The following is a 27,998-nucleotide window of genomic DNA, read 5'->3' as shown; positions in this document are numbered from 1 at the left end:
GTTCAGCTAAGTGGACCAGGCAGAGCAGCGAGGACAGGAGCAGGGAGCAGAGAAATCGGGTTTCTGAGAAATCGGGTGGGAGGTCGATGGGCTCGCTGGGCCCTGCCCGCCAGCGCCGCAGTGGGATTCTGACGCCAGGCCGACTGATGGGCAGATGAACCTCACGTCACGATTTTAAACTTGGCTGCTAGGAGGGATTTTGAAGGTCATTCAACTGTTGAAGCTTATTTTAATTTCTAAAAGTTGAGGCTATCAATTAGCGTATTGGATCGGGGCCTCTCCAGTGGCTGGGATTGCTCACTTGGCTGGCTCAAGTCATGAACTCGTAGGACATATGTGGGAGACACGTTCTCTCGAGCGTTTCTGTGGCAGGCCCGCGTCGGAGACCTTTGTCAGTAGCGCACTTGGGCAGTTAATATGTGACGTTGCTAAAGATAGATCAGATGAAAATGCACTTGGTTTCTGAGGCTTCGGCCATTTATTGTTTATAAACTATCTCTCGCTAAAAGGGATTTAAAGTGACGGTTGTTGAAAAGATAAATTCAGGTTACTTAATGGCGCAGCTTTTCTCCTCTAATTATTTTTATCTAATCACATGCTTTATTAAATCCCCAAGAGTCATGGTGGTTCGTGTACAGAGGGTTCGCAGGGAGCTTTGAGAGACTGCTAACTGGAGCGTGGCATCTGTTACTGTTTTACAAACTAAATACTGTAAAAACAACATGAGAATTTTCAAGGGTCAGACCGGGCACTCCCTCCCTCCAGTGAGGACATTTTTTATCTCCTCAGTGATTTGCATTGAATATTTTTTAAATAAAATTGTTGATTTAAATTAGTTTCAAGTCTACAGCGCATTGGTTAGACATCTATAATGTTCAAAAGCCGATCCCCCCAATTGCTCCCTCCCTCCCCTGGCCTCCACCATCATATAAATGCTGACTGCTTTCCCTATGCCGTGCTCCCCATCCCCGTGACCAACTATCAACAACTAATTTGTACTTCTTTAACCCTTCACCCCATTCTCCCAGCCCCTAACCTCCCTCCCCTCTGTCTGTCACCAATTTATCCACTATATTTGTGAGTCCATTTTTGATCAGTTTGTTCTTTTTGTTCCTTAGATTCCACACATAAGTGAAATCATATGGTATTTATCTTTCTCTGTCTGACTTATTTTACTCGGCCTAACAACCTCTAGGTCCATCCATGTCATTGCAAAAATGGTAGCTTTCATTTTTTTTTAACGGCTGAGTAATATTCCATTGTATATATGAACCATAATTTCTTTATCTGACTGTTGATGGGCATCTAGGTTGCTTCCATATCTTGGCTATTGTAAATTGTGCTGCCATGGATATTGGAGTGCATAGATCTTTACGAATTATCGTTCTGGTTTTCTTTGGATAAATACCCAGTGGTGCAATTGCTGGGTCAAAAGGCAGATCCATTTTTAATTTTTTGAGAAACCTCCAGACTGTTTTCCATAGCAGCTGTACCAATTCGCAATCCCACCAACAATGTGTTTAATATTTTTATTGTAACTTGCATTGTTTTTCCTTGCATTTGGATGATTCTACCTTCCCTCCATGTAATCTGCTTCCCACTGAGGCACGTGAAGAAACCTGCTCCACTAGATGACTCAACATCCTCCTCCCATGCCCTGAACTTTTACAACTTCAGCCTCTTCTTCTCTTGACCAGGAAGGTTTGCTCTCTCTTCATTCCCTGGATCCTGATGCTCCTTCAAAGGCCACCACTTTCGTGAATTCTGTCATGACCCGCTAAGTGTGATCTCTCCCTCCTCTGAGCCTGTATTAGTTATACTGACTCATGTAAAAGAGATTATTCTGAAATGTCGAGGCTGAAGACAACAGTAAAAGTTCTCTCACATAGTTTCAGTGGGTCAGGAGTTTGAGAGCAGCTTAATCAGATGGTCCTTGCTCCAGGCATCTCATGAGGTCAGAGTCAAGGTGTTGGCCAGGGCCGCAGGCCCCTGAGGACTTGCCTTGGGCTGGAGGACCTGCTTCAGAGAGGACTCAGATGGCAGCCAAGCCAGTGCTGGCTGTGGGCAAGAGGCCTCAGGTCCTCGCCATGGGGCCTTCTCCACAGGGCGGCTGGAGAGTCCTCACCATTTGGCCATTTGTTGTCCTCAGAGCAAGTGACCCAGGAGAGAGCACAGGCGGAAGCTGTAGTGTTTTTTCCAATCTCGTCCTGGAAATGACACATTGTCATTTCTACATTTTCCCTATTGTGACATAGGTCAGTCCACTCATGTGCAGAAGGGTCCGGCACGAGACATGAAGCCCAGGAGGTGGGGGTCACTGGGGACACGTTGGAGGCCGCAGACCACCGAGCCTGCTAATGTTTGCGGCATCTCTAACCGAGCTGACAATATTCTGCTCTATCTCACGATCATCTGTGACCCTCTCCTACCCTCTTTATTAGATCTTTATTTCCTTTAGAGGTTAGACTTGCTTTCTTATCTTTACATATTTAAATTTTTAGAGACATTGCATTCAATATATGTCACATTCAGTTGATAGGTTGGAACCACAGCCTCTCTCTTAATGGGTATAAATAAAGATGCACATATGAGAAAGAGGCAGACGAACAGACAGGAAAATCGATTTTGGCAGACAGATGGGGGTGGAGGGGCGGGGAGAGAGAGAAAGAGAGAGAGAGGAGAGAGAGTGAGCAAATGAGGTAGAGAACACATCAAACTGCACATTTTGTCAGAATATATGAAAACATTTTTGCTAGTTTATAGAACTGAAGAACTAACTTACACTAGTTCAAATGTTCGGAGCACTGTGTAACAATATTCTACTTTATGATATATGTGAATGGCTTGCCACATTTTTTCCTAAGACTCCTTCAACTATGCCTAATATTCTGTGAACCAGAGGGTCTGTGGATCACCCCTTTAATAAAACTGAGGAAGTCATTGCTTACAAGTAACTCTTCAGTAATGTCAAGTATAGCGGTTATAATTCCTTTTACATATGATTGAGAACTTTATGTAACCTTTGATTAACTGCTCTGTAACCTGGCTCACTGGGGTACAATCATTTTCTAGATTGACCAATTAACATTTATATATAATTTGAGCAAAGGGCACCAAGGAATGTCAGGAGGAACAAAGACCCATGAGGAGAGACGCTCTCTCGAGAATGTCACTCCCATGCACCTGCTCGTTCTCGGTCCCGAAAGCACCGGCACACGGCCGTCAGGCGCCCTCGTACCTCGCGTCCAGGTTACGGAAACGGCCTCCAAGTGGTTTTCACCACTTCCAGCTTCTTCCCTCCAAACTTTCCTCGGAATTAAACGTGCTAAACATCACTGCCTTCCCATGCTTGGGGCCGTTCGGCGAACCCCGTGACCTCAGGCTGTGCACTAGGTCGGTCTCCTAGTCCTCCTATTCCAAAGGGGAGCATGTCATCAATAAAGTAGAACAGTTGATGCTCTCTGGATTGGCTAAATGGTCTAAGTTATTTCAGATCATATTTTAACGGAAGCCAAAACTATAAACGCGTACTGTTGTCCACATGCGAAAGAGGATCCTTCTAGTCTTCCTTCCTATAGGGCTGGAGAAGACCAGTGTCTGCTCACCACGCTCTCTAGCGTCTCCCTGGGACACCATGGCACTAGTTCATGTGCTGGCTGCTTTGCTTTAAGTTCTTTATTTCTTCTACAGAGTAATCGCCAAGCTTTCTCTTTAACCTGGTTATATATAGGAACATTTTTATAAATGTTCTAATAATTCCTCCCAAGTTTCCACGTGTTGGTAGCAGATTAGGGGTCTGTACAGGCTTAATCGACCATGCTGCTAAAGCTAGAATAAACATTATTTTTCACAGAGCTTAACTCTGGGAGGAGAAGGTAACGTATAGCAGCTCCAAGAGGTCACAAAGAGTGACAAAAGTGTGAGTGTGCTTGTGCACGTGTGCGTGCGTGGCTCTCACGTTAGACAGAGGAATGCATTATAGTTTATCATCTTCGGGCGGACGTCATGACACGGGTAAAGGTTGAAAGTTCAGAACACGGTCAATGCTTAATTAAAATGGAAATGGAAATGATGGCCCCGAAAGGTCTTCTGGGGGCTGAGAGATGGGAAGGGGAAGCACATGAATTACTTAGGGTCACCCACGTATTTGACCGTTGTCCCGTAGGTCCATGACATTAAAATACCAGAGGTTTTTTTTTCCCTCCCATTTTGTTTTGAATTAGATGTTGCTTTAAAATAAGTGGAAAAACAGAGTTTTGAAAATCTTTTAATTGTTAAGAAACTGTCTTCTAATATTAACGTTTAATGTCAGTTTTTGGGAGGAAAGTGTTTTAGAAGAACTCATGTTAAAAATTGTGTGTGAAATAAAAATATATATATTTTTTGCATTTTGTTATCATTACATCAAGAATAGGCTTATCTGAATAAATCCCAGTGCCTCTTACTTGCCTGGGGGCTGATCTCAAATTAACATGTTCAGTTTGTCTCCTTTTTGTCATAAAATTGTATGGTTCATTTGCCAGCAAAAATACATGGTTATTCAGGAGAATTTTTTTCCTACAAAGTATTTAAAAGGAATCCAAAAATTTTAGTACTTGTATATATCAATTTATTAGTAACCTCCTAACCTTAACTTAAGAAAATGAATATTTGGATGGGAGCAGCATAGACCAAATGTTGTAGAAAAAGAATCTCTGCTGGATAATCATTCATTTCAAAATTCTACTTCTTTTCTTGCCAATGAAATACGGGCTCGTGTTTAACATGCCTCCTTTTGTGAAGTAGTCATTTTTTTTTTGACTTTGGGAAAGTTCAGATTCTACACATTAATATAAATTAAGTTCAAGGAACAGTTCTTTAAAACCTTACGATGCCTGGCGCTACGAGAGTGCCAGTGTAAAATCGGCACCCTGTCGGCTTTCACGAGGTCGCAGTACCGTGACGTCACGATGGAGCTTTCACGAGTACTGTGACGTCATAATGGAGCAGCAGAAAAATGTAAGAGTGTGCAGCGATGGGTAGATGAATTGGGGATTATGAGTCAGGGATGGCCTCCAGAAAGAGGGACCATCCGAGCTCGAGTTTAAACACCCGATTGGTAAATCTGTTAACATAAAAATATAAAATTAAGAAAATCGATGTTCTGTATCGTTAATGGAGTGCGTCCAGTTTTTAAGACGTAGCGCTGATGTGACACGAGCTCAGGTCTCGGCAGCGCAGGCCATCCCATGGCAACCCGACAGGGTGACTCGGAGTGTCCCGCAGTCCCTGCTGCCTTCCCAGCCTTACGGGGGCTGGAGCACATGTCTGTCTGTGTCTGTGCAGGAGCCCGGTCCTGGTCTTCCAGTGCAACCACCGCCACGTGATCTGCTTAGACTGTTTCTACCTGTACTGCGTGACGAGACTCAACGACCGGCAGTTTGTCCCTGACCCTCAGCTCGGCTACTCCCTGCCTTGTGTGGGTAAGTCTGGCACCCCCCGCCCCCGACCCCCGCCATGTTTCATGCTGATTAAGAGCAGAAGGAGAGTTAGTGATGTAAAACCAGCTTGGGTTACACCCGTTCCCTAGCTGAGGGGTCGCAAATTCAAATATCCATTTGATCATTGCTGGGCAAGAAACATTAATGTTTGGAGATAGATATATAGAAACACTAAGGTAGGAAAGAACTATGTTGAACTAGGAAATGCATAAACTGCATAAAGGCGTTGAAAATAAAGTTTGAAATATTATTCAGCCAAGGTACGTAAAGTATGTCTGTGGGTTCACCCTGCATGTTATAGATTTATTACCCTGCATCTAGAGCAGCACTTCCCAGATTTTTAAATCGTGCATCCTACTGATAAAAAATTTGAGCACATATGCATATACGTGAAAGAATGTATATTAACAAAGAAATTAAAGAAGAATGAGATAAATATTTAAGATTTGAAATAATTTTTGATCTTTCAACATTTACAAAACATCCTTTATTTGCACTGTATTATTATTATTACCTATATTTTCTTATATTTTAGGTGATTCTCATAACATACAATTAGCCATTTCGATGTGTACGATTCAGTGGCATTTTGTCCATTCACGATGTTGTGCAGTGGCCACCTAGCTCTTTCTAGTTTCGAAATATTTTTATTTCTCCAGAAAAATAGCCCACATCCACTAAGTAATCCTTCCCCATCTCCTGGCAACCACATGGTCCGCCTCCGTCGATTCGCCAATTCTGGATCCTTCCTATAAAAGGAATCATGCAGTATGTGACCTGTGACTGCCTTCCTTCACTTACCATAATGTTTTTGAAGTTCATTCAAGTCGTGACATGTATCTTCATTTCTTTTTATGGCTGAATAATATTTTATTATATGGATGTACCACAATTTGTTTATCCGTTTGTTTGTCGATGGGCATCTGTGTTGTTTCCACCTTTTGGTTATTATGAATAATGCTACGTCACGTGGTAATTGTATGTTTAACCTTTTTAAGAACTACCAGTGTTCCATAGCTGCTGCATTATTGTGCGTTGCCACCAGCAATTTATAAGAGTTCCTATTTGTCTACATCCTCACCAACAGTTGTTATTTTTCTGAGTTTTTATTCATAGCCATTCCATTAAGTGTGACGCGGTACCTCATTGTGGTTTGATTTGCATTTTCTTGATGATCAGTAATGTTGAATGTCTTCTCATATGCTTATTTGTCACTTGAATATCTATTTGGAGAAATGCCTATTCAAGTCCCTTGCGTATTTTTTAATTGGGTTGATTGTCTTGCTGTTGTTGAGTAGAAAGCATTCTTGATGTGTCCTGGATACTGGACCCTTATCAGATATGCAGATGTTTCTCTTATTCCGTGGTTTGGTGATAATATCCTTTGATACACAAAAATTTTTAATTTTGATGAAGTTCAGTTTACCTATTTTTTCTGTTGTTGCTTGTGCTTTTGGTGTCAGATATAAGAATCCATTGACAAATTCAAGATCATGAAAATCCACCCCTGTGTTTCCTTTTAATAGCTTAGCTCTAGTATGTAAGACATTGATCCATTTTGAGTTAATTTTCCTGTATTGCATGAGATAGGATCCCTACCTCACGATCTATTTGTTTTCAATGACTGCAGTATAAGTGTGCTTTATTGATTTTGAAAATTGTGGTTGGAAACTTTGTGATACCTGATTGAAGGGTCAAGTTTTAAGTTCCGTTTATTTCAATACTTAGTTTCAGTGTGTCGGAGCTGAAAATATATGTCAAAATTATTTCACAGATCCAGATGGAAGTAGCTAATTGCATTGTTGACTTGGGTTTTTTAATTAAGATTTACAAAGTACGCGTGCCAACATATTGTTAAGGAAAACTCTCTGAAAGGTGCTGTGCTTTCATCTTTTAGACAAAAGGGTTCAAAAGTCAGTGAAAGGCTCGCATGAAGTTTGGAAGGCTGTGCTTCTGTTTTCAGCGTGGTCGTTTGTATGGATGAGCCCCGCCCCCTTCACTAACCTTGTTCTACGGACAAGGTCAAGGTTATGGACTATTCATTCACTGAAAGTCACTAATCTCACAACTGCTGCTGCTGCTTCTCTTAGCAAAAATGTTCTTACTAAGTAACGTCAACGTAATTACTCATTTATCTTGTTACAATAAACACACAACAGTATCAGTGTTAGAATACCAACACCATCACCAAAGTAAGGGTACTGAAAACAATGTTAAGATGTTTGCAGTTTGTCATTAAGGTATATTCCTATAGGGATATAGACTCATGTACCATTACTGTACAGTTATGTCACCCATCACATACATATTTTATTTTCCTTTGAATTTCTTTTCAGATTGATTTTATTTTTTAAATTATGGAAAATATTAACATAATTCCAAAGTCAAAACAAGTTACATTCAAAGAAATAGAGATTTTATTCCCATTCTTATTTATTTTCTTCTACCATGCATAAAACTTTATTTGAAAAGTCTCCCATTTTAAAAACACGTAAACAAATTACCTATGACGTATATGTCGATACGGATTCATGTCACCCCCTTGTTAAGTAAAAACTGGGGATACTATGCATGTTTTTCTCCATTTTGCTGTTTCACCCACTCTACATTATACATTATTTTCTGGAGATCACTCCCTAGTAATATATGAATTTTTTCCTTCTTTTAAAAAAATACCGTCATCGAATTCCACTGGGTGTACATACCTTACTCTTTCTTTATTGATGCACACTTAGTTTTCATTTTTTTTTTACTACAGATATTGCCACAACTTATAGACTTGTGTGCACACATATTTTCATAATTTTGTCAGAGTATAATAGGGATAGATTCCTAGGAGTGGGGTTCCTGTATCAAAGGGAAATATATATATTTATCTCACCCTTTCCAAATTCCCCTCCCAACAATTGTGCCACTTTTAAGTCCCACCAGCAACGTATAAAAGCAGCGTTTTCCCGATGGCTCACCGACAGAGTAGTTAAAAGACTTTGGGATTTCTTTCCAATCTTGTAGTTGAGAACTGGTACTTCTACATAGTTCTTTTTTTTTTTTCTTATTTTGAACAAGGTTGAGTTTCTTTCAAAAATTTAAGGTCATTTTGCATTTATTTTTCTCAGTCGCTTAAAAAATATTACCTTCAAGGGACAGGTTAAGTGAATATATTGATTATATTATTTTTTCAACAATATTTTGGATACAACACACTATCGACAGTTATTTACAGTCGCAGGAAAGGTTAATAAAATCGAATCCCTTATATTTTTATAAAGAATGTATGTAAACTACCTTCAGTTTTGCTAGTTCTTTGCCACAGGACAGCTAACAACTTCTCTATTAAACAAAAGATCGGCACGATCACGCTCTACCTCATTAAAATGCATTATATGGATTGTAACAGAGGGTAGTTACCTTCTAAACACTTCTTTTTAAATTAACCTTGTCAAGCCTTAGAACCTATGCTTCGTGGCTGCAGTTCGTTTTCATAGGGAGTGAGGCAGGGAATGCATGAATTTTACATGTGATACCTTGTGGGGTTTTTTCAGAATTTTTAAAAATAATTTTTGTGACTGTACCTACCTCATTACCGGTTATTTAAACATAATGCTGCCCAAAGCCTTGCTTTTATTTTTTAAAATGCCACTTACTATTATCTTGTCTGGTATCTCTTTCCTTGAATGTCCCACAACAAGGAGCAGAAACCTGCCTATTCAGGTACTTTGTTATTCAAAGAGGATGTAGCAAATGACCACAAGCAGAGGCAGGTTAAAAACAACTGTGCCGTCATTCAACTGTGTCATAAGCCTCCTACACCACATGATTTATTGCAATACTTATTTCTTACTATCTTCAGCAGTTTTAATATATATTGTCATCTCCCCTTATATGTGGTTTCACTTTCCAAGGTATCGGTTATCCCTAGTCAACAGCGATCTGAGAATAGTCACTGGGAAATTCCAGAAGTAAACGATTCGTAAGGTTTACCTTGCACACGGGTCTGAGCAGTGTGATGAAATCGGGCCCCATCCCACCCGGGCCCGTCAGGAGGTCGGTCAGCCGCCCACCCACTTAATGGTCGTCTTGACGGTCAGAGCGACTGTCACGGTGTTGCACTAGCCCGTGCTTGAGTCCGGGTCACCCCTATTTTACTTGGTAACGGCCCCGAAGTGCATAAGCGGTGATGCTGGCATTTTGGGCATGTCAAAGAAAAGCCACAAAGTGCTTCCTATGAGTGAAAACATGAGTGCGGTACAGTAAGATAGTCTGTCAGACAAAGAGAGAGTGCACGCGCCTAATTTATAAATTAAACTTGATTGTAAATATATACATGAAAAAAACATAGTATATATAGGGTCGTGTGCGGGTTCAGACATCCCTGGGCGTAAGGAGGACCCATTATATTCCAAAAGTACTCACTCATCACAAAATATAGTCCGTTTGTCACAATGCTGTTTGTTATGTGCTGTTTCAGGCTCTATATTTTTTATTGTGACTCGAGTTATGTTTTCCCCATGTTGTGTGAAAAGAGACATTCAGATGTTATAGAATGTTTTTAATAAAAAACAAACTGGATTGTCTTCAGTCTATGCTCAACAGAAACACTCTTCTCATTTAGTACTGGCTTGATTTTTAAATGTCTTGCTAAGTGTAATGGCTTCACACCCTCCTTAATTTATATCTCAGGGCCTGTCATACACTCAAGGTGAGGTTCACTGTCAGGGATAATGGCACCTCACTTTGTCAGTGCCGTCATTTTCTCTTTTGGCTCATGCTTGCTTTATGAGTACTATCTTGAATTAATGGTTTCTTTGCAGGAACCTTGAATCTTAAGTCACTCATGTGTTACAACAGTTAGTTAAAAGAGATAATTTATCCATAATTTTTTTAGCCAAGCACAGGTAATCCGAGAAAGGGCTCTAACGAGAGAGGGCCCCACTCCCCAAGTCTCTGTTGTAGGACGCCCACTGTCCTCTCAGGGCGGCCCCTTTACAATTGATGACACCTGGTCATCTGATGCGCCGCCAAGGTAGGAGAGGTACCAGTGCCAGCCTGTACGTTAAGTCTTAGTGAAGCTTAAGTTCTTTGTCATATTTTACTAATAATGCCTGTATAAGCCCTGATATTACCCTCTGTAAACCAATGAATCATGTAGCAGGTATCCTGGGGTGTACACAGAGCATCGGAGAAGCCAAGTTCAAATCCTGGCTCTGAGACCACAGCCTGTGTAACACCTTTGTTAAGCCTGTGTAACACCAAGTTGCTTAAGCTTGATGTGCCTCAGTTTCACTTTAAGGTAAAATGGGGATGATACAATAGCACCTATTTCATACACTGTTTTGTGGATGAATTAAAATAATGCCACAAAAAGGTCGTTAGGTCATGCAGAAGACAGAAGCGCACACCGGACGTCCACTCCCGCGCTCTGGTGGGCAGGTAAGCATGTGTTCCCCCAGACAGCACGTATCGTATGTGCGCGCGCACGTGTGTATATTCACAAGAAACACAGATTTAGGCATTCCTTACCTGCAGGTTGGCGTTTCCTGTAAGCTAGTGCCTAAATCAACCGCTAATCAAACATTATTTACTTCTCCATCTGGCCACTATTCTCCTCGGTTTATCTGACTCAATCTTGATTAATAACACACAGAACAAGACACATAAAATAAAGTGTAATATAAGAGAAACAGAAAACCAAAGCTTTTCCAGCTATAAATAGAAACAACAGACCGGGGACCGGAAGGGACGGAACCCGTATTGTTTCTGGCACAGTGGAGAGGACCGTGGGGTTAATTAAAAGGTAATATAAATGGCTACGAATCTCATAAATACAACTTAAATATATATATGAAAAAGCAAAAATAATGGTTCCATCCGTAAAGAAACTAAGAATATGCTGAAAAGTCAGCTCTGCGAGGCCCAGATGCGTGCGCGAGGCCCGACGTCTGCGCCAGATGCGCGCAGCAAACCCGAGGGGCGCGCGCGTGACCGGGGCGCGTGACCGCGGCGCCTGCGACCCTCCGCCGGGCCCTTGGCCAGCGTCGAGGTCCGTGAGAAAAGGCCGGGCCTCCAGAGAGGAACCCGCTGCTCTCTCCGGGTTTTGAAGGCTTAGGCACCGGCCGGTCGATTTCTCTGCGGAGACGCCCATCCACCGTGACACCCGGCCAGCTTAAAATGCCACGTGGTTCCAGGGCCCTGTGGCGCCCACCAGCTAGTTTGGAGTTATAATCATTCCAAGAAAATTAAAGCAAGTTTTATTTATGTAATCAAGGAACAGTTTATTCCTAAAAACCGTCACTTCCTTTCGATGACAAAGTTCTCATCTAACCACGACGAGAAAGGGCATCTTCAGGCCTGGAGCCCGCGGCCGCCGGAATTTACCCCTCGGCTTTCTGACCCGGGCGGGTGGGGGAGGCGGACGGGGCCAGGGGTGGCCCTCGGCGTTCGTTTACGTCCCCGTGTTTGAAAGTTTGAGAACTGCTGCCGGGAGGAGCGTTCTACAGGCAGCAAGGTATTGTCACTGGGAGACGATGGCATTAACAAGCACAAAAGTCCTCTGTGTGCCCTTGTCTGTTTTGTCCCTGAGTGATTTGATTTGCTAGCCAGCGTAGGTTTTCCAATAAATGTTGACGGAGTCGAAAATAGGATTGGCACACACAGCCCCAACGGCCTCTTTCCAGAGTCTCTGACAAACTCTCGCATAAAGCTACGGGCTTTGGAAAAAACATCATTATTTCGAATATTTGCCGTGGTGTTGCTGTGCCCGCTATTCTTAGCGCTGCGTTTCAGAGTCAGTTCGAAGTACGGGGCACTCACTGTGTCTGCTCTCGCCTCTGAGTGTCACTCGAAGAACTCGGCGGGGCTTCGTGACTTCGGGTCGGTTCATTTTAGGGCACTTAGAACTGAGACGATAAAGACTGTGTCTAACGCTACTGGAGAGGATGGGGAAACATACGATTTGCTGAGTGGCCTCCCAGCGTTCCTGTCCCGCCTGCAACAGGAGCATCACTCAGTCACGTAGCTTCATGATCAGCAGTGACGGGTACATGGACGAGGACCAGGAAAAGGGCGCAGGGCGGAGCCGATGGCGTCCGGGGGCTCGCTCCAGCTGGATCGACGGGCACCATCTGTGCCATCAGGCCGTCCGTCCGTTTGGGCTCAGAAACGCCAGCTCTGCAGAGCGGTGTGTTAGACGGGACGGCGGCTTCCACGCTGGTGGACACACCTGTGTGTTCTTCGTGGCCACAGGAGACGGGACTTTCCACACCTGTCGGTGACGGTGCCAGCATCGCCACATCCTTCATCTTCAGGGGGAGCCCCATGTCCAAGTCAGCGGTGCCCCAGATTCTTACTGTGCCCGAGTTTCTACTTTCCAGTCTCCCTTTCATCTTCTCTTGCACCGTATTAAGTGGTTAAAAATAACATTTGAGAAAACAGAAGTGAGGTGGGAATGCTTTGAAGAGCAAGCAGAGAAGGCCAAAATGACCTTTCTACCCACTTCTGCCCCAGCCTCTTAAGAAGAGTGTTCTACCTTTGTTTCATGAGGGAAAAAACAAATCCTTGTAAGTATATATACATTTATTACTTATTCAAAGATAAGTGTTTAAGATAGCTACAAGAGTTGTTCAAAACAGCTGTCTTTAGGCTTTCTTGCTTCTTTTCTTAGAGAGGGTGGTGGATCCAAATCCTCTCCCGGGCTGTATGGACAGCCAGCTCCATTTGCGCTCTGGGCACCCGGCTTCATCAGTGTGGAGGGCGCCCTCCTGAGGCCGGAAGGGTTATAACTGTCGTCCATAGAATAGCAGCTGACCTGTAAACATCTCATTTTAAATGGATTGTTGTATTCTTAAATTTATTATGAGACGCGTCATGCATACACAACAGCGCTACACAGATTTATATCGTTGTGGCTTTTTATGGTCATAGAGAACATCTGTAACCACACGCAGACCAAGAAAGGGGGCGTCGCCAGCATCCCAGATACTCACCCCTTATACTCCGTCTCACAGTGTCACCACCTAGGCATGTATAACCCTAAATAATATAGATATGTGCCTGCTTTTAGCTTTTAAATTGACACTTGAAAGGTTTTGCCAAATTTCCCTCACCAGATTCGTTATACTCCTAGTCAGAAAACTCTGAAAAGTGCATAAAGTCTGTCAATATTCAGGATGTTCTTTCTTATTTTTGTTATCTCTGTTTTGCTCATCACACTAGGTAGTGTCTATGTTTATATGTATCTTCCTCATCTCAGTTGCTCTCCAGTGCGACAATTTTGTTATTTTTTTCATCAGATAAATTTTGAGTTCGCAGTCAGAAGTAGCAAAAACAAACTATATAGTAGGGACCAGGAAGGGTTACTTGGACGGGAAGGTCAATTTTGTGACAATTGGATGAGAATAAGAGTCTTATATTCATATTCTGAATTTTAAGAAGCACAGCTCGCTCCGTCAGATATTCTCATTTGTGGGTAATTCTGTGCACTGCTCATAACAGCTTCGCACTGCATTCTGAGTGGACCCACCTTGCTGTCCCCTCAGCTGTCCCCTCGGCGGTCCAGCAGTTGATTCGAGAGCATTTCAGCTGCTGGGACCCACCCCACATATGGGGAAGAGGCCGCGGGCGGTGTAGGGCCCCTGAGCGGCGGGGGCCGGGCCTCTGTGCAGGCTTGCCACTGTCTCAGGACGCGACGCTTGTGCTGTGTCTTCATGAGCTACGGACTTCTGGAGCTGGTCACAACTTTATCCCAAAGAAATCGGGGCCACTTGTGGCCTCGAGGTCAAGAAAATTTAAGTTTATTTGAGACAGAAATCGCTTTGGATTTTAAGTCCGTGTGTTCTGATTCAGACAGGTGTTGGTCTTTAAAACTCATTCTAGCCGCAGGCTGTTTTCTGTCTCTGCTCCCTCTTCCCCATCTCCATCCACCCACCACATTCGGTGCCTGCCGGTGCTATGTTCCGTTCTGTTTAAGTGACCAAATGATACTTTGGTCACTTAAAGCGCATATGTGCGCTCGCGCGTTCGCGCACACACACACACACTCACAGTAATGTGATAAAACTTCTTACTGTGTGATGTCTTGTTTTAATGAGACACCATGCACAGAAACTGCTAGGAGCTGCTGACCCCCAACTATCTTTGAAATAATTAATAACGTGCTTAGAGGGGTTGATTTACATATTCATGAGAGTTTATATCATTTGGTTCCTAAGCAGGACAGTGAAACAATGTAATGTTTTAAATGCATACCAATTTAGCAAGAGGAGGTGTGCTTTAATACTCTAGTGTCAAGACGGAAATAAATATATAATATGGAAACCAAGCAATTATATTAAATATTTCCAGTAAAATCTGAATGCCTTCCAGGTTACCTTTTATCTTCTGTTACTCACTCCACGGAGGAGTTTGGAAAATTAATATTTCTTATTCTTTCAGCTTTTCAGGCCTTCATTAGAAATCCTTTATTTTGGAATTATATATTTATGTATTAAAAGCAGCAGAAGTACCTAAAAAAAAGGGGGGAGGGGATAAGAACCGTGTTCAGGGGAGTGGTGTTATTTTAGCTGACGTCTTTCCAAAACTCACTCTCTCCCTCTCTCCCCTGCCGCTGCCAATAACGGCTCTTTCTCGTGGTTCATCTGCAACGAGGCTTTTGTAATTGGCCGCCGTGTCTCTTTGTTAGGGCTGTCATTGCAAAATACCATAGACCCCCCGTTTTTAAACAACTGAAATTTATTTTCTCCCAGTTCTGGAGTCCGGAAGTCCAAGATCGAGGTTTGGTTTCCTCCAAGGCCTCTCTCCTTGGCTTGCAGATAGCTGCCCTGGTGCTGCCCGTTCACGTGGCTGTCCCGTCGCGCATGCGTGGTGCATCTCTGTGTGGCCAGTCTCCTCTTCTCATGAAGGCTCTGGTCAGACTAGATTGGAGCTCACGCTAATGGCCTCGCTGTAACCTAGTTACCCCTTTAAGGCCCTGTCTCCAAACACAGTCACATTCTGACGTACTGAGGGTTGGGGCTCTAACATATGAATTTCTGAGGGACACAATTCAGTCCATAACAGTCACCTTCTAGATTCCGAAATAGTTTTCAAATACTTGGCACCCTCCAATTCGGAAAAGGTCTATTTAATATTATTCTATTATGTTATTATGTTATATTATTGTCATATATTAACCCCGTATATAAGGTCCATTCCAGAATGGTTTAACCACCTGGTTGTACCTGAGGACAAGGCTTGCTCTCCACCCTTCCCCACCCCACCCCTCCCTCCCACTCCACATGAGCTGGTTTCCTGCCTTCCAACCCCACATGCATAAGGAATACAGGGCCCTTTTGCCAGTCATCTAATTTTAAAATCCAGACTCACTAACAAACGTTTCAGGGAAGAGCCTCTGAACTTCTCCATCCTCCGTAAAAGTGAAAACAATCGTCTCTGAGACGCAGGTGGTCGCGAAGGCATTTGCAGCACTCTCACGCCTCGGTGTCCCCCGGAGGGACTGTCACCGAGTGGGGCTGGTTATTGTAGTAACAGAAGCGTTCCTGGTTATTGTGGACCGAACAGTGTGATGGCTCACGCACGCACTTAGCTTAACGCTTGCCTTGGTCGGGAGTCGGTATTTTAGGTGGCTGGGTGGGTTTTTCCGAAGTCGCGTTTCTCTCTTTTGGCTCTGCCTTCCCTTTGGGATTTATCACTCTCATCATGGTCAGATGGATCCCCAGATCCAGAGCCTGGCCGGCAGAGGGAAACAAATGCTAAGTGAAACGTGCACCTTCCTTATAAACCCTAGCATGGAAATGGCATGCCTCTCTTCACTCCATTCTCTGGGATATAGTCTTATGTGCTGCGAGGGAGCCTGGGAAATTCGGTCTGATAAATGCCCAGCTGCAGAGGAGAAGCATTTAGGTTGACACCTGGCAGGCTCTTCAAACCGGGAGTGTTGGTGGTTCAGCTCCCAAATGGTAGACTCGATTGCACCTCTGTGATTCAGAGATCGCGGGCCGAGTACTGGCTTTGCAGTGCAATGGTGCCGACCCAATTCCAGACCCCTTCTACCAGATGTCCAGCCGATTTTCTCTTTTAAAATGGAAATAAGTCTGAAGTCAAAGAAAGTCGAACAAGATTGTGTGTAAGGAGGACCGGCACAGTTCCCGACACAAAGTAGCTGTTCTACATGTGATGGCTTCCCCGTCACCACCAAGGACGGACCCCACATTCAGAAGGTATTCTGGATACTTACAATTCCAGCGAGAAATTGAAGCTGCAAGTTGGATTTAATTCAAGTTTCATGGCTAAAAAGTGAAAATATGATTGTCTTTTGACATTTTCTACATTAGCACATTAATGACTAATGGAAATTATTAATTTCCTATAAACAGGAATTAAAATTATAAGAAGTGCAAAGCAATACATAAATATAATCCCATAAAAATACTTTAAAAGTTATTGATAGAAATTTTCATTAAAATTCTTAAGTTAGATTCATTCTACATAACCAGATTTTCCAAACTAGCCTTTTATAAAGGGGATATATACAGGAGTATATATAGTTGCATTAATGAGGCTACCATTATTTTCTTCTCCTTCTTTACTGATAACATAAGTAGGCTGCCTTAATTGGGTTGTTAGTATAACTTTTAAGTCCTTTCTTGAAAATTTCGTATTCTGAATAGGCCATCAATGAGTAATGAGTAATTTCCCGTAAGATCTTTGGGCTGTCATCAAGTATAATGTTGCAGAAATATGTAGTATAAAATTTAAATGGCATCATTCTAAAGGAGTTGGGAGAGACACTAAAAGAAATGGTCTGCTGTGTAGTGCAGGAAGCAGCTTTTACAGCTCCCATTCCTATTTACTTCCTACATCATCCTTTCATTTGTGTGTGTTTAAATGTACCTACGATAGGAGCAATATTTGTATTAAATCTGTATTGGGATCTATATTCAATTTTTTTTTTTTTAACTGATAGAGGTTCCCAACCAAAATTCCAGAGAACACTGATTTAGACCAATGGATTTCAAACTTTTGACTACTACCCACAGAAATAAATACATGTTACATCATGCTACTGTAAATGTATAAAATATACACATAAATATAGTTGAAAAAACTTTCACAGAACAATACTTTCATACTATCTGAGACACTCTTGTATTTTCCGTTGCATTTCAGATGCATCCAAAACAGGTAGTAAATAGCCCTGTTTTTTTTGGTTTTTTTTTTGGATTTTTTGTTGTTGTTGTTTTTTAGGCAAGGCAACCCTTGGTTGACCTCACAGATTGCAAGCCCACACTAGCGTTCCATCATTTTGAGTACCTGAAATATACTCAAGCACCATATAAACTAACATTTGTTTATATGAATTTTAAACATAACTCATCTTACTCTACCAAAAAAAACCTCTCAGACTATATTTGAATAAAGTAGAAAAACCATCCATCTATTGTTCTCAACTGGTCATCTTAAAAAAATTAATAAAACATGTAAATTTGTGAACAACTTTATAGATAACATATTTCAGATATACATTTCATTTTCAGGAATGTCGTCACCAGAGATAGAGATAACACAGAAGCTCTAGGACCGTATTCCTGGATGGCGTCCCGCCCCTCTCTCCCCTGGGTGTGGGGGTGCCACCTCCATTGATGTCGCAGTCAGAGAACTCCCACCTCCCTCACTTCCCACCCCCAAGCCAGACAACTCCATAACTGTCATTTGGTATACTAATCTTTAAAGAAATATAATTAAAAAATAATTTAATAACCTAAAAAATGGTGACTTCTAACAGTGTTTATTTCTCTATCGTGCTGTAATTTATAAATTCTGTTACATCCTTAGAGGTTTAGGATAAAAAATGGTTGATGTTTATGGCTTTGTCTCCAAGTGCTATTTTGTCTGCCATGCTGATTCTTTTAAGGGAAAAATGGCAACAGTTTGCTTGAAATTCGTTCTGTGGGATCTACAATAGGTTCATTTGTTAGTTAACCTGTATTGTATCTTAAATTAGACTGCTATTGTAGAAAGAGTGCTGAATTAGAAGTTGTCAGGCTAGTCCTGATTGTGTCACTAACTCAACAGCTAGTTAATTTGATCAAATCACTTACTAGCTTACTGGATGCTGGGGCAGGACTTTTGAATGTGTTGCCTTAAGGTTCATAAGGATTCTGTATGGTCCATATGAATGATCCCATTTTGCAAGTGAAAAAAACTAAAGTGCTCAGAATCTAAATTCAAACACAGATCTGCCTGACTCCAAAACTAACTTTTACTTTCCATCTTTTATTCATGAAATTAATCTCCAGGACCTCTTTCACCTCAAAAATTCTATGACCCCTCTCGGCCCCTAAACCAAGAGGTACTGTTTACGTCTATAAAATTTATCAGACTCAGAGTGAAAAACGCAATCAAATCGATAAGTGAAGAAAGTACCTACTAATGGATGTGCAAGTTATACTAACATCTCTGTCTCTATGTGGTGTCTTTAGAGCAGTGGTTATCAAACTGTGTTCCACGGAACCATAGGAAGGGATTATCCATGTGGTGTATCAAGGATTATTTTATGTAGAATGAAATGTGTAGACAGTAACAGTATGTATTAAGTCGTGACTGTTACATTAACCGGGAGTCCTATTTCAGTACTTAACCAAGGTCATGTGAGGCAGGAATAGAAGGTCAACAGTCATAGCAGAAACTTCATTTAAAATGGTTTAGTTTTCTTTACACTGTATTTTTTGAAAAATAAAAGAACTACGCTTGTTGTACTGTTAATTAAAATAACCTTTTAAAAATGGCAAAGACCAATTTTTAATTGATATAGAGGGGAAACTCGAGTTTGTTATTATTAAAATACTGTTTGTTGATATTTTTAGTAGGACCTAAAAGTAAAAAAAAAAAAATGACTTCACCTTCAAAAAACACTCAAAGCAATTTTTTTCTTTGGATTTCTTGCTCCCTATTTTAATTTAAGCATGCTTATTTCCATTAGAGACTACTTCCTATTCTTCACTTCAGTTAAATCAGTGGTCTTGGAGAGTTTTTTATTGTTCACGTATAACTAGGCAAGCAGCAAAAGATATTGGTTCAGAGCTCTCGTTTGATGAAATACACCGTCACCACCATCAGAACCTATTCACCTAACGTACCGCTTGAGAAGGTTCTGTTTCAGGAGCTAGGTGTTATTCTAGGCTCTGCACAGCTTCTTTAGCTACCTTCGAATCAATAGAAGGAGTGATTACCTATAAAGGATGCTTAACTGTACATACATGTGAAAGATGGCACACTCGGCATAAATCAACAACAGCTGAATTCAAGCTTTATTTTTGAAAGCAAACCTCTAGGCTGCAACTTGGCCATTCTTCCTTCTGATCCAAAAATAAAAATAAATCAAGGTAGAAAAGCAGCTGTAAAGCTGATAATGAGATTTGCAACCAGCTAAGACAAGATCTAAATCATGAGAAAGTTTAAAAGTCCTGTTAATCATTTTCCACCATGCCTACAATCTAAAAAAACAAACAACAAAAAAAACAAAAACAAAAAACAAACAAACAAACAAAAAACAGTTCAGGGAAAAGGAGGCCTACCTTGCCATTTAAATAAGGAGGCTGGCACAGGTAAGCTGTTTTTATGATCTAAGCACCATGTCACCTGGTGTATTTACGGGCAAGTAAGGGGAGCACCAACAATTGCAGAAGATTTTGAGGGATAATAACTGTTAACAGAGATATTCTGTTTACCAGGGAGACTGAAATGAGACTCAAATAAATAAGCATTTCAGAAAATTACCCAATTACATATTTAACCACTCCGAGGCATTCTGGTCTCCTGGGAAAATAGCGTGCATTTTCCAAAATTGCTTTATCATTGTGAATTGCGTGTTTGCGAGGCGGTGGGAGGCGCGTTGTCAGAGCTTAGCGAGGGTGTCTTTCTTAAGGACTTTGCATACGAGAGAAGCATTTGCAGTTGCCTTCCAGATGCCAGTGAAATATGTGTTTCGGAATGTTTGACGTACTCTTCCAGAAGAGACTACAGAGCTATTTTGATGCCCGGGGGATTTAATTAACAGTATCTTGAATTGAAGGCATTTAGCTATTGTTTTAAGAAGACATCTTCCTTATGAGACTCTAGCTACATGGTAAAGAGATAGATTTCTATGTTGCAAATATTAAAGATTCATATTACGGAGGGCACTCTAATAAGTTTGCTGTTTTTGTTTCATGGAATGGATAATTTAATTACTGGATTCTTTAGAAATTATATAAGTATCTTAAAGTAATTTTCTCCTGACCTGGAAGTAGACCTTTTCATTAAAAAAAAAAAATATATATATATATATATATATATATATATATATATATATATATAAAATCTGTGGTCACATTTTTAAGAAATATGTTGAATGTAGCATCGTATTAAATGATAGGGTATGATTATATCACCTGACTAAAAACAGAGACTTTTGTCTGAGACTCTACATGTCATGAAGTTGCCCTTAGAATATGCAGTAAAGCAGATCTCATCATCATGGCCATTTTATAGGAAGTGGTGTCCACTACGCTCAGGCTCTATTTGAGTTCTAGGGAATAACTAGTTCGCAGAATAGACAAGCTTGTGCCCCTCACGCAGCTTACAGTTCAGTGGGGGCTACAGACACTCATCAAAAACCAGGCCGCTGTCTAATTTCTGATTTAGATCAGAGGTAGAAGGAATGGAGGAAGAGGGGCAGGGTAGGGAAATAGTCCTGGCAAAGGGAACATCCCGAGATAAACCTTGACACGGGAGAGAACAAATCAGGTTTAGGGAATCGAAAGCAGACCAGAGAAGCCGAATCAGAGGGAGGAAGGACCTGGAAGGTGGGTGGGACCAAGCCGGCCCCACCTGAAGCTGCAGTAGAGACTTGAACTTGAAGCTTCCAGCAGAAGGGGCATGATCAGCTGTCCATCTTGTCACTCCAGCTGGAGCGCAGAGCACAGTGGCAGTGGGCGGGAGTGAGAGGGGCTGGGAAGGCGGGGTTGGAGCGTGCAGCCCAGATGTGGTACCAGCTTGCCCACAAGGTGCGGCTGCTACTGGGCCTGGGACGAAATGGACTGGCTCCAGGGTTATTTGGAAGTCATACGTGACAGGACTCAGTGATGGCCCCTCGTATGGAAGGAAGGAAGGCAAAAGGGAGGTGTTGAAGATTTAGGTCTCTAGCTTCAGCTCAGGGTGGGTGTGACCCCAACAAAACACCTATGAAAAACGGACACATTTTCAGTACTTTCTATATATTATTAAAAAGAATTTGCAGCGAATAATGTTTTATCTAGAGGTTTCAGAGTGATTTTCAGATTGTAACTTGCAAATGCTCATGAATCCTAAAAATGAACAGAAAATTAATTTTTATTCAATCTAATGTGGGTAATATTTCATTTTTCACTTTGTGGGGAGAGAGGGCTCAAGGGCAGCGCTAACAAAATGGGGTTCTGTGACTTATTTTTGCTGAATTGGCGTCAGCGTTATGCCTCCCAGATCACAAACAAATGCAGAATTTCCTCTTGTAGGATCACTGCTGGGGACCCTGCCCACTTAGCACGGTGTCAACTCATGGGAGAAATTTCTCTCTGTACTAAGACTCTTGTAATTGACGAGACCAAAGCCTACTATGGAGAGAGGAGGAGTTTATTAGTAAAAATGGGGGTGTCTCCATGTGTCTTCCTCACCTAGTCACCTCTGCCTGTCTACTTCCTTCCGCCCTCGCCGTGAGCCAGCGTCCTCTGCTCCATCTCAGGACGGAGCAGCCGCACACCATGCTCACCTCAAAAAGACAGTCACGTGCCTCGGTCACACGACTCATTGGATTCAGTCAAAGACATCGAAACTGTAGTCCAGCAAAATCGCTAGTTCCCTGAATTACCTGCGTGCTTTCTACGCTGAGCATAACAGAGTAAGGGCGCATCGTGCTTCTGTGTTCCGGCCACTACGAAGGTTGGAGCGACCACAGCAGATCTTCAGCGACTGTCACGTTTTGTGGCACGTGTTTTTGTGTGCTGTCTTAAAGCTTTGTCCTCGGCTGACTTTGACTATTGCATATTCTCTCCATTTTTTTTTTTTTTTTTGTTTATCTACTTGAAGCTTACTGTGTTTGTGTCTATTTGAGCAAGGGTTTCAGATCCTTTCTAGAATGCTGCATGACTGGATAGAGAGATGACATGTTTCATTTGAAAATAGTAATAGAATTTCTTGGTTCCAAAATGCTTGAGAAACGTATGTTCTAGAAGATATAGCAGATACACAGCAAGAGCGTTGTAACACTGTAGAATATGGGACTTAGAGGATTTTATTCCTTTTCTTTAGGCATTTATTTCGTGGCTCTCTAGTAAACCGAATGCATGGCCCGCACGGTTTAATAGCTAGCCACTGGTCATATGTGGTCATTTACATCTAAATATGCGTCAATTAAGACTACATAGAATTAAAATTTGGTTTCTCATGACCATAACAGCGTAAACGTGTCTAGTAGTTACCACATTAGAGCAGCTGTAGCACAATTTCACCATCGCAGAATTTCTCTCTTTTGTTTGCGTCTGCTCGAGCTCGGCAGCTGTCGACATGCACACCTCACTTCATTCCTGAATTCCACAGGGATCTCAGCATCAGGTTCCTTATTCCGGGTCCTCCCGCGGCTGTGCGCTTGCACGAATCAGGATTCTGTTTGCCCCATATCACTGGCCTGGTCGAGTGTACAGTGATGTCGTGTGGCTTCTGAAACCCAGTGCCACATCTGCAGAGACTTCCTCCTTGACCGAGGTCCTCTCTCGTTCACTCCCAGCGGCCTGCTTCAGAAGCGCTCCTTTCCTTTTGAATCCCCACCTGGAGAATTTCCGTTTCTGTCGCGTCCCTGTGCCTGGACCAGCTGCCCACTTCCCCCTGTACCTCCAGAGGCCTCATTGTTCTCTCTACCCACCTAGACCCTTTAGGTCCAACGCTATGTCCTCAAGACGCTCGCCCCCTGTTCCATTCCAGAATCCTTACCCAATTTCCTAATACCGATCGTTCTTATAACGCCAATTAAATCGTAGGCACCTAGAATACCACCTTCAAATCTCCTTTCAATTCCTCATTTTGCCCAGTACCAACCTCCTCAGGGAAAAGCCACTTAAAAGTCGGCATCGGATGAACTGCTGAGGTAAGCGAAGCTGTGGGCCGAAGTTAGCACCTCTGGTTTCTGGTTCTAGCTCTGCCTCTGGCTCTCTGTGTAAACTTGTCCCCTTCATTGAACACTCCAGAACCTTTTCCTTACTTTTAAAGTCAGGACATTGGGCTAGTCAGTTGCCGAGGGTGCTACCAGTTTAAAATTCTGGATATTTAAAAAGTAAGTCTTCTCATCTGTTTTACTCTTGGTCCCTAGTATGTCTTGATAGTACCAGCTGTTAGAAATTGCTGATTCGGACTTAGGCATCTGGTAGATCTGGTTGTCTTTTGGCATGTGAATGTCTTACAGTGCTCTACCAAGACATCCTGTCGCTCTGTGCTTATCCATCACCCGCCGCCATCTAGCCACCCCTGGGTCGGGTTTTTCCTGAGCTCCGTGCACAGCACTAGTAATGGAGACGCCAGAGTCAAAAGACGGTTTCATCTTCCAGGGACTTTCAGTCTTGTTTAGAAATAGACATACAAAAAGATGACAATGAATTGTTGGTTTACTAGAGGCAAATAACTACCATATTGCTTTGCAGTGTAATGCTTCATTACGTTATTTATTTTTATTATTTTTTGTTTTTCAACGATGGTTGACATTCAATATTATTTTATATTAGTTTCAGGCATCCGGCATAGTGGTTAGATGTCTGTACAATTTATGAAGTGATCCCTCCAATAAGTCTAGTGCCCACCTGGCACCATGCATAGTTTTTACAGTATTATTGACTATATTCCCTGTGCTGTACTTGACACCTCTACGACTATTTTGTAACTTCTTAATATCTCCATTTTTGCCCCCGGCCTCCCAAACCCCCTTCCCATCTGGCAACCATCAGTTTGTTCTCTGTTATCTGTGAGTCTGTTTCTGTTTTGTTTGTTTGTTTTGTTGTTTAGAGTCCACATGTAAGTGAGATCATACGGCATTTGTCTTTCTCTGTCTGACTTATTTCACTCAGCATAATGCCCTCCAGGTCCATCCATGTTGTCGCAAATGGTAAGATTTCATTCCTCTTTATGACCAGGTAATATTCCATTATGCATAGGTACCACTTCTTTATCCATTCGTCTATTGATGGACACCTAGGTTGTTTTAATATCCTGGCTATTGTAAATGGGGTTGCAGTGAACATACAGGCGCATGTATCTTTTTGAATTAGTGTTTCGGCTTTCTTCGGATAAATACCCAGAAATGGAATTTCTGGGTCATAAAGTAGTTCTGTTTTAATTTTTTTGAGGAACCTCCATACCGTTTCCCATAGTGGCTCCTGGAAGAGAACGTGGGCAGTAAACTCTCTGATGTTGCTCTTGGTAACTTTTTTTTTTTCTGATCTATTTCCTCGGGAAAGGAAAACAAAAGGAAAAAATGAACAAGTGGGACCACATTCAACTAAAAAGATTTTGCACAGCAAAGGAAACCATTAAGAAAATAAAAAGACAATCTACCGTTTGGGAGAAGATATTTGTCAATGACACAGCCGATGAGGGGTTAATCAACAAAATATATAAAGAACTCATACAACTGAACACGAAAAAAACAAAATAACAAAAACAAACCAAAAACAAAACAAAAACAAAAAACAAAAAACAAAACCCACAAACAATCCAATTAAGAAATGGGCAGAGGAACTTCTTAGACATTTCTCCAAGAAAACATACAGAGGCCAATAGACATGTGAATAGATGCTCAAGATCACTAACCATCAAGGAAACACAAATTAAAACCACGGTGAAATGTATTATTTGTCCTTAATAAAAACGGCTGAAATATCTTGTGACTAGGACAGTAAATTATGAGTAATTGTTTCAAAAATGTATTTAAGCCATACAATTTCATTGGAAGAATTCGGCACCTGTAAGGGAGTCTGTCCTTCTGAAATTATTGCTGAATACTAAAAGCATGATGTAGGGCAAAGCACTTTGCTGTTTGTGGCCAAAGAATTCGTATTGTATTGAAATATTTGCTGCATCAGTGAACATGTCGTCAATTATGTCGTCAGTAACAGTTTGGTTATATGCAGCTATAGGTTGAAAACCCACAGATATCAGGAAACATCAGCAATATTGGATGATTTTTGCCCTTAGAGAGCTTATGCTTCAACTCACTATTCTTCTGCATTGAGTTTTGATGATCTGAACTGAAGGTATTAGAACTGAAATTGAAGGGGGAAATAGATCTTATTTTTAACGGTGCCATTTTACTTTATTTAATGTATCATTATTATTAAAATAAAAATGTAAAAATCCAATTACAGCACACAAATATGTGTGTGGGTGTTTAGATGTGCTCTAGCTGCGATGTGTGTTTATAAGATTGACGTGGCTCGATCTGACATTGTGGCATCATCTACAAATTCAGCTCAATCTCACCCAGTTACCAATTAAGATGTGAGTGACACTAACTAATTAAATTGAGGAAAAGGGTCTTCATAAGTGGATAATGTAAATAGAAAATAAAGTTAGTAATTGACATTATGACCATAGGGTTTTCTTAAAGAATGAGCAGTGTGTTAAAAGGGTATATTTTGAGATAAGAAAGATAAGAGACCATTTGGTTGACAAACAAGATTTTGTGGTTCAGTCAGTTACCTTTATGCTGTTATACCTTGCTCACTGAAAGTACACAATAACTTTCAATTTTGTCACAAAGCTTCTTTTACATCAGTGAACTATCAGTTGTGACAACTAATTGGTTGCACTTTAGAAAACTGAACCCAGTTTTATGCTTAAGTCTATATTTCTTACATCTAGGGAATCCTAAAATACACTTGAAAGGAAAGAAATAGAGTCTAAAATGTTACAACCATCGGCTCTACAACCTGTTATAGAAATAAGGACACGTAAGCCAAGCAGTGGAAAAGTGGCATATGGGGACCTAGCGATTAAGTTAAATGTATCTGAGTCAGTGAATAGAAAAAGATCATTTAAATATGCTGTATATTATTGGCACAGAAAGTATATAGAATAGAAAAGAAGAAGTAGGTAATGAATGTTACCTGAATCTGGCAGATGATGAAACTCTATATTGCTATTAAGCTTTCTTGTAAAGGTTAGCGTCTTAGGAAATACCGAAGGCATGGAGAGTAATGGTTAATAGCAGTGAAAATGGGACACACTCGTCCCATTAGTCTCATTTTTAATGGCTTTTTAGTGCCTTCTGAAGCATTCAGGAAAGCACCTTTGTATTTACCATAGGGGCCAAGCTTTCCAGCCAAACATGCTGTAACGGAAGTTCTCACGCGGCCCTTCAGCCTGAGACTCTGCAGCGGGAGTGTACAAACCAGCCACGGGGGGAAAACACGCAGAGGTGCCTCAGTCAAGCACTAACCTGTTTGCTATCTGCATCGCATGCTTCGAAGCGAATTTGGTGTCTTCTGAAATGAAAGATGTTTTTAAATGAATGAAATTGTACATTGAATCGGTTCGCTTCACATAGACTCCTAGAAGTTTAGATTTGACGTTATTCTTGGAGATTATTTTACTCACCTGAATATTTTACAGAGGAGGAAACCGAACCCCAGAAAGGTTAAGACCAGTGGCTATGGTACTGGGGTGAAAAGACATGCTTTATACTCAGACAGACCCGAGACTGAATTTCAACTCCTGTCACCTGTGTGACCTCGGGCAAGTTGCTTCACTTCTCTGAGCTTTGGCTTTCTGGTCTCTAACTGGAAGAATCGTTTTCTAAGTGAGCCTGAGTTAATCAGATGCTGTGTACATCCAAAGTCGATTTCTTTCTGTTGCCGAATTGTATTTTGTTGTATGTACTTAACCACAATTTGCTCATCTGTCCAACTGTTGAACACCCGGATTGTTTCCAGTTCCTGGTTATTACAAACAGAGCTACGATGAAAGTTTACGCAGGTCTCTGTAAGTACGTGTACCTCTTTTTCTCTTTCGTAAATGCCTAGGATTGGAATCACTGGATCATATTTTAGTTTCTTTTTTATGAAACTGCAAAACTGTTTTCCAAGGCGATTGTACGGTTTGCATTCTCACCATGAGTGGAGGAGGATTCCAGTTACTCTGTGTCATCTACAACACTTGACATAATCAGTCTTTAATTTTATTAATTGTTTTTATTTTTCAGTTACAGGTAGCATTCAATATTACACGAGTTTCAGGTGTACAGCATGGTGGTTCGACATTTGTATACCTTACGGAGCGATCCCCTGGTCAGTCTTGTCTTTCGCATTTTAATGTTCTGTTGAGTACGTAGTGCTGTCTCCTTTTGGTCTTAAGTCGTATTTCCCTGATGACTAGTGATTTTGAGCATCTTTTCATGTGCTTATTTGTCATTCTTTTATCTTCTGTGGTGGACTGGTTTTCAAATATTTTTCCCATTAAAAAAAATTG

General features: G+C 41.5%; 1 protein-coding gene across 4 annotated transcripts in view; it reads left to right on the top strand.

The window, feature by feature from the left end:
• The window catches only part of PRKN (parkin RBR E3 ubiquitin protein ligase), a 1,016,620-nt gene that overhangs the window by 678,683 nt on the left and 309,939 nt on the right, over positions 1-27,998 (top strand). For all 4 annotated transcript variants that reach the window (XM_039881217.1, XM_039881221.1, XM_039881234.1 and 1 more), the window contains one exon: positions 5,326-5,462. In XM_039881217.1, the coding sequence (XP_039737151.1) occupies positions 5,326-5,462 (137 nt within the window). The remainder of the gene's footprint in view (positions 1-5,325; positions 5,463-27,998) is intronic.

This window comes from Pteropus medius, unplaced genomic scaffold (genome assembly GCF_902729225.1).
Source record: "Pteropus medius unplaced genomic scaffold, Ma_sr-lr_union100, whole genome shotgun sequence".
In the NCBI taxonomy this organism is placed as follows: Eukaryota; Metazoa; Chordata; class Mammalia; order Chiroptera; family Pteropodidae; genus Pteropus; species Pteropus medius.
The sequence above is the reverse complement of the archived record's forward strand: the minus strand, read 5'-3'. Positions and strand labels throughout refer to the sequence as shown.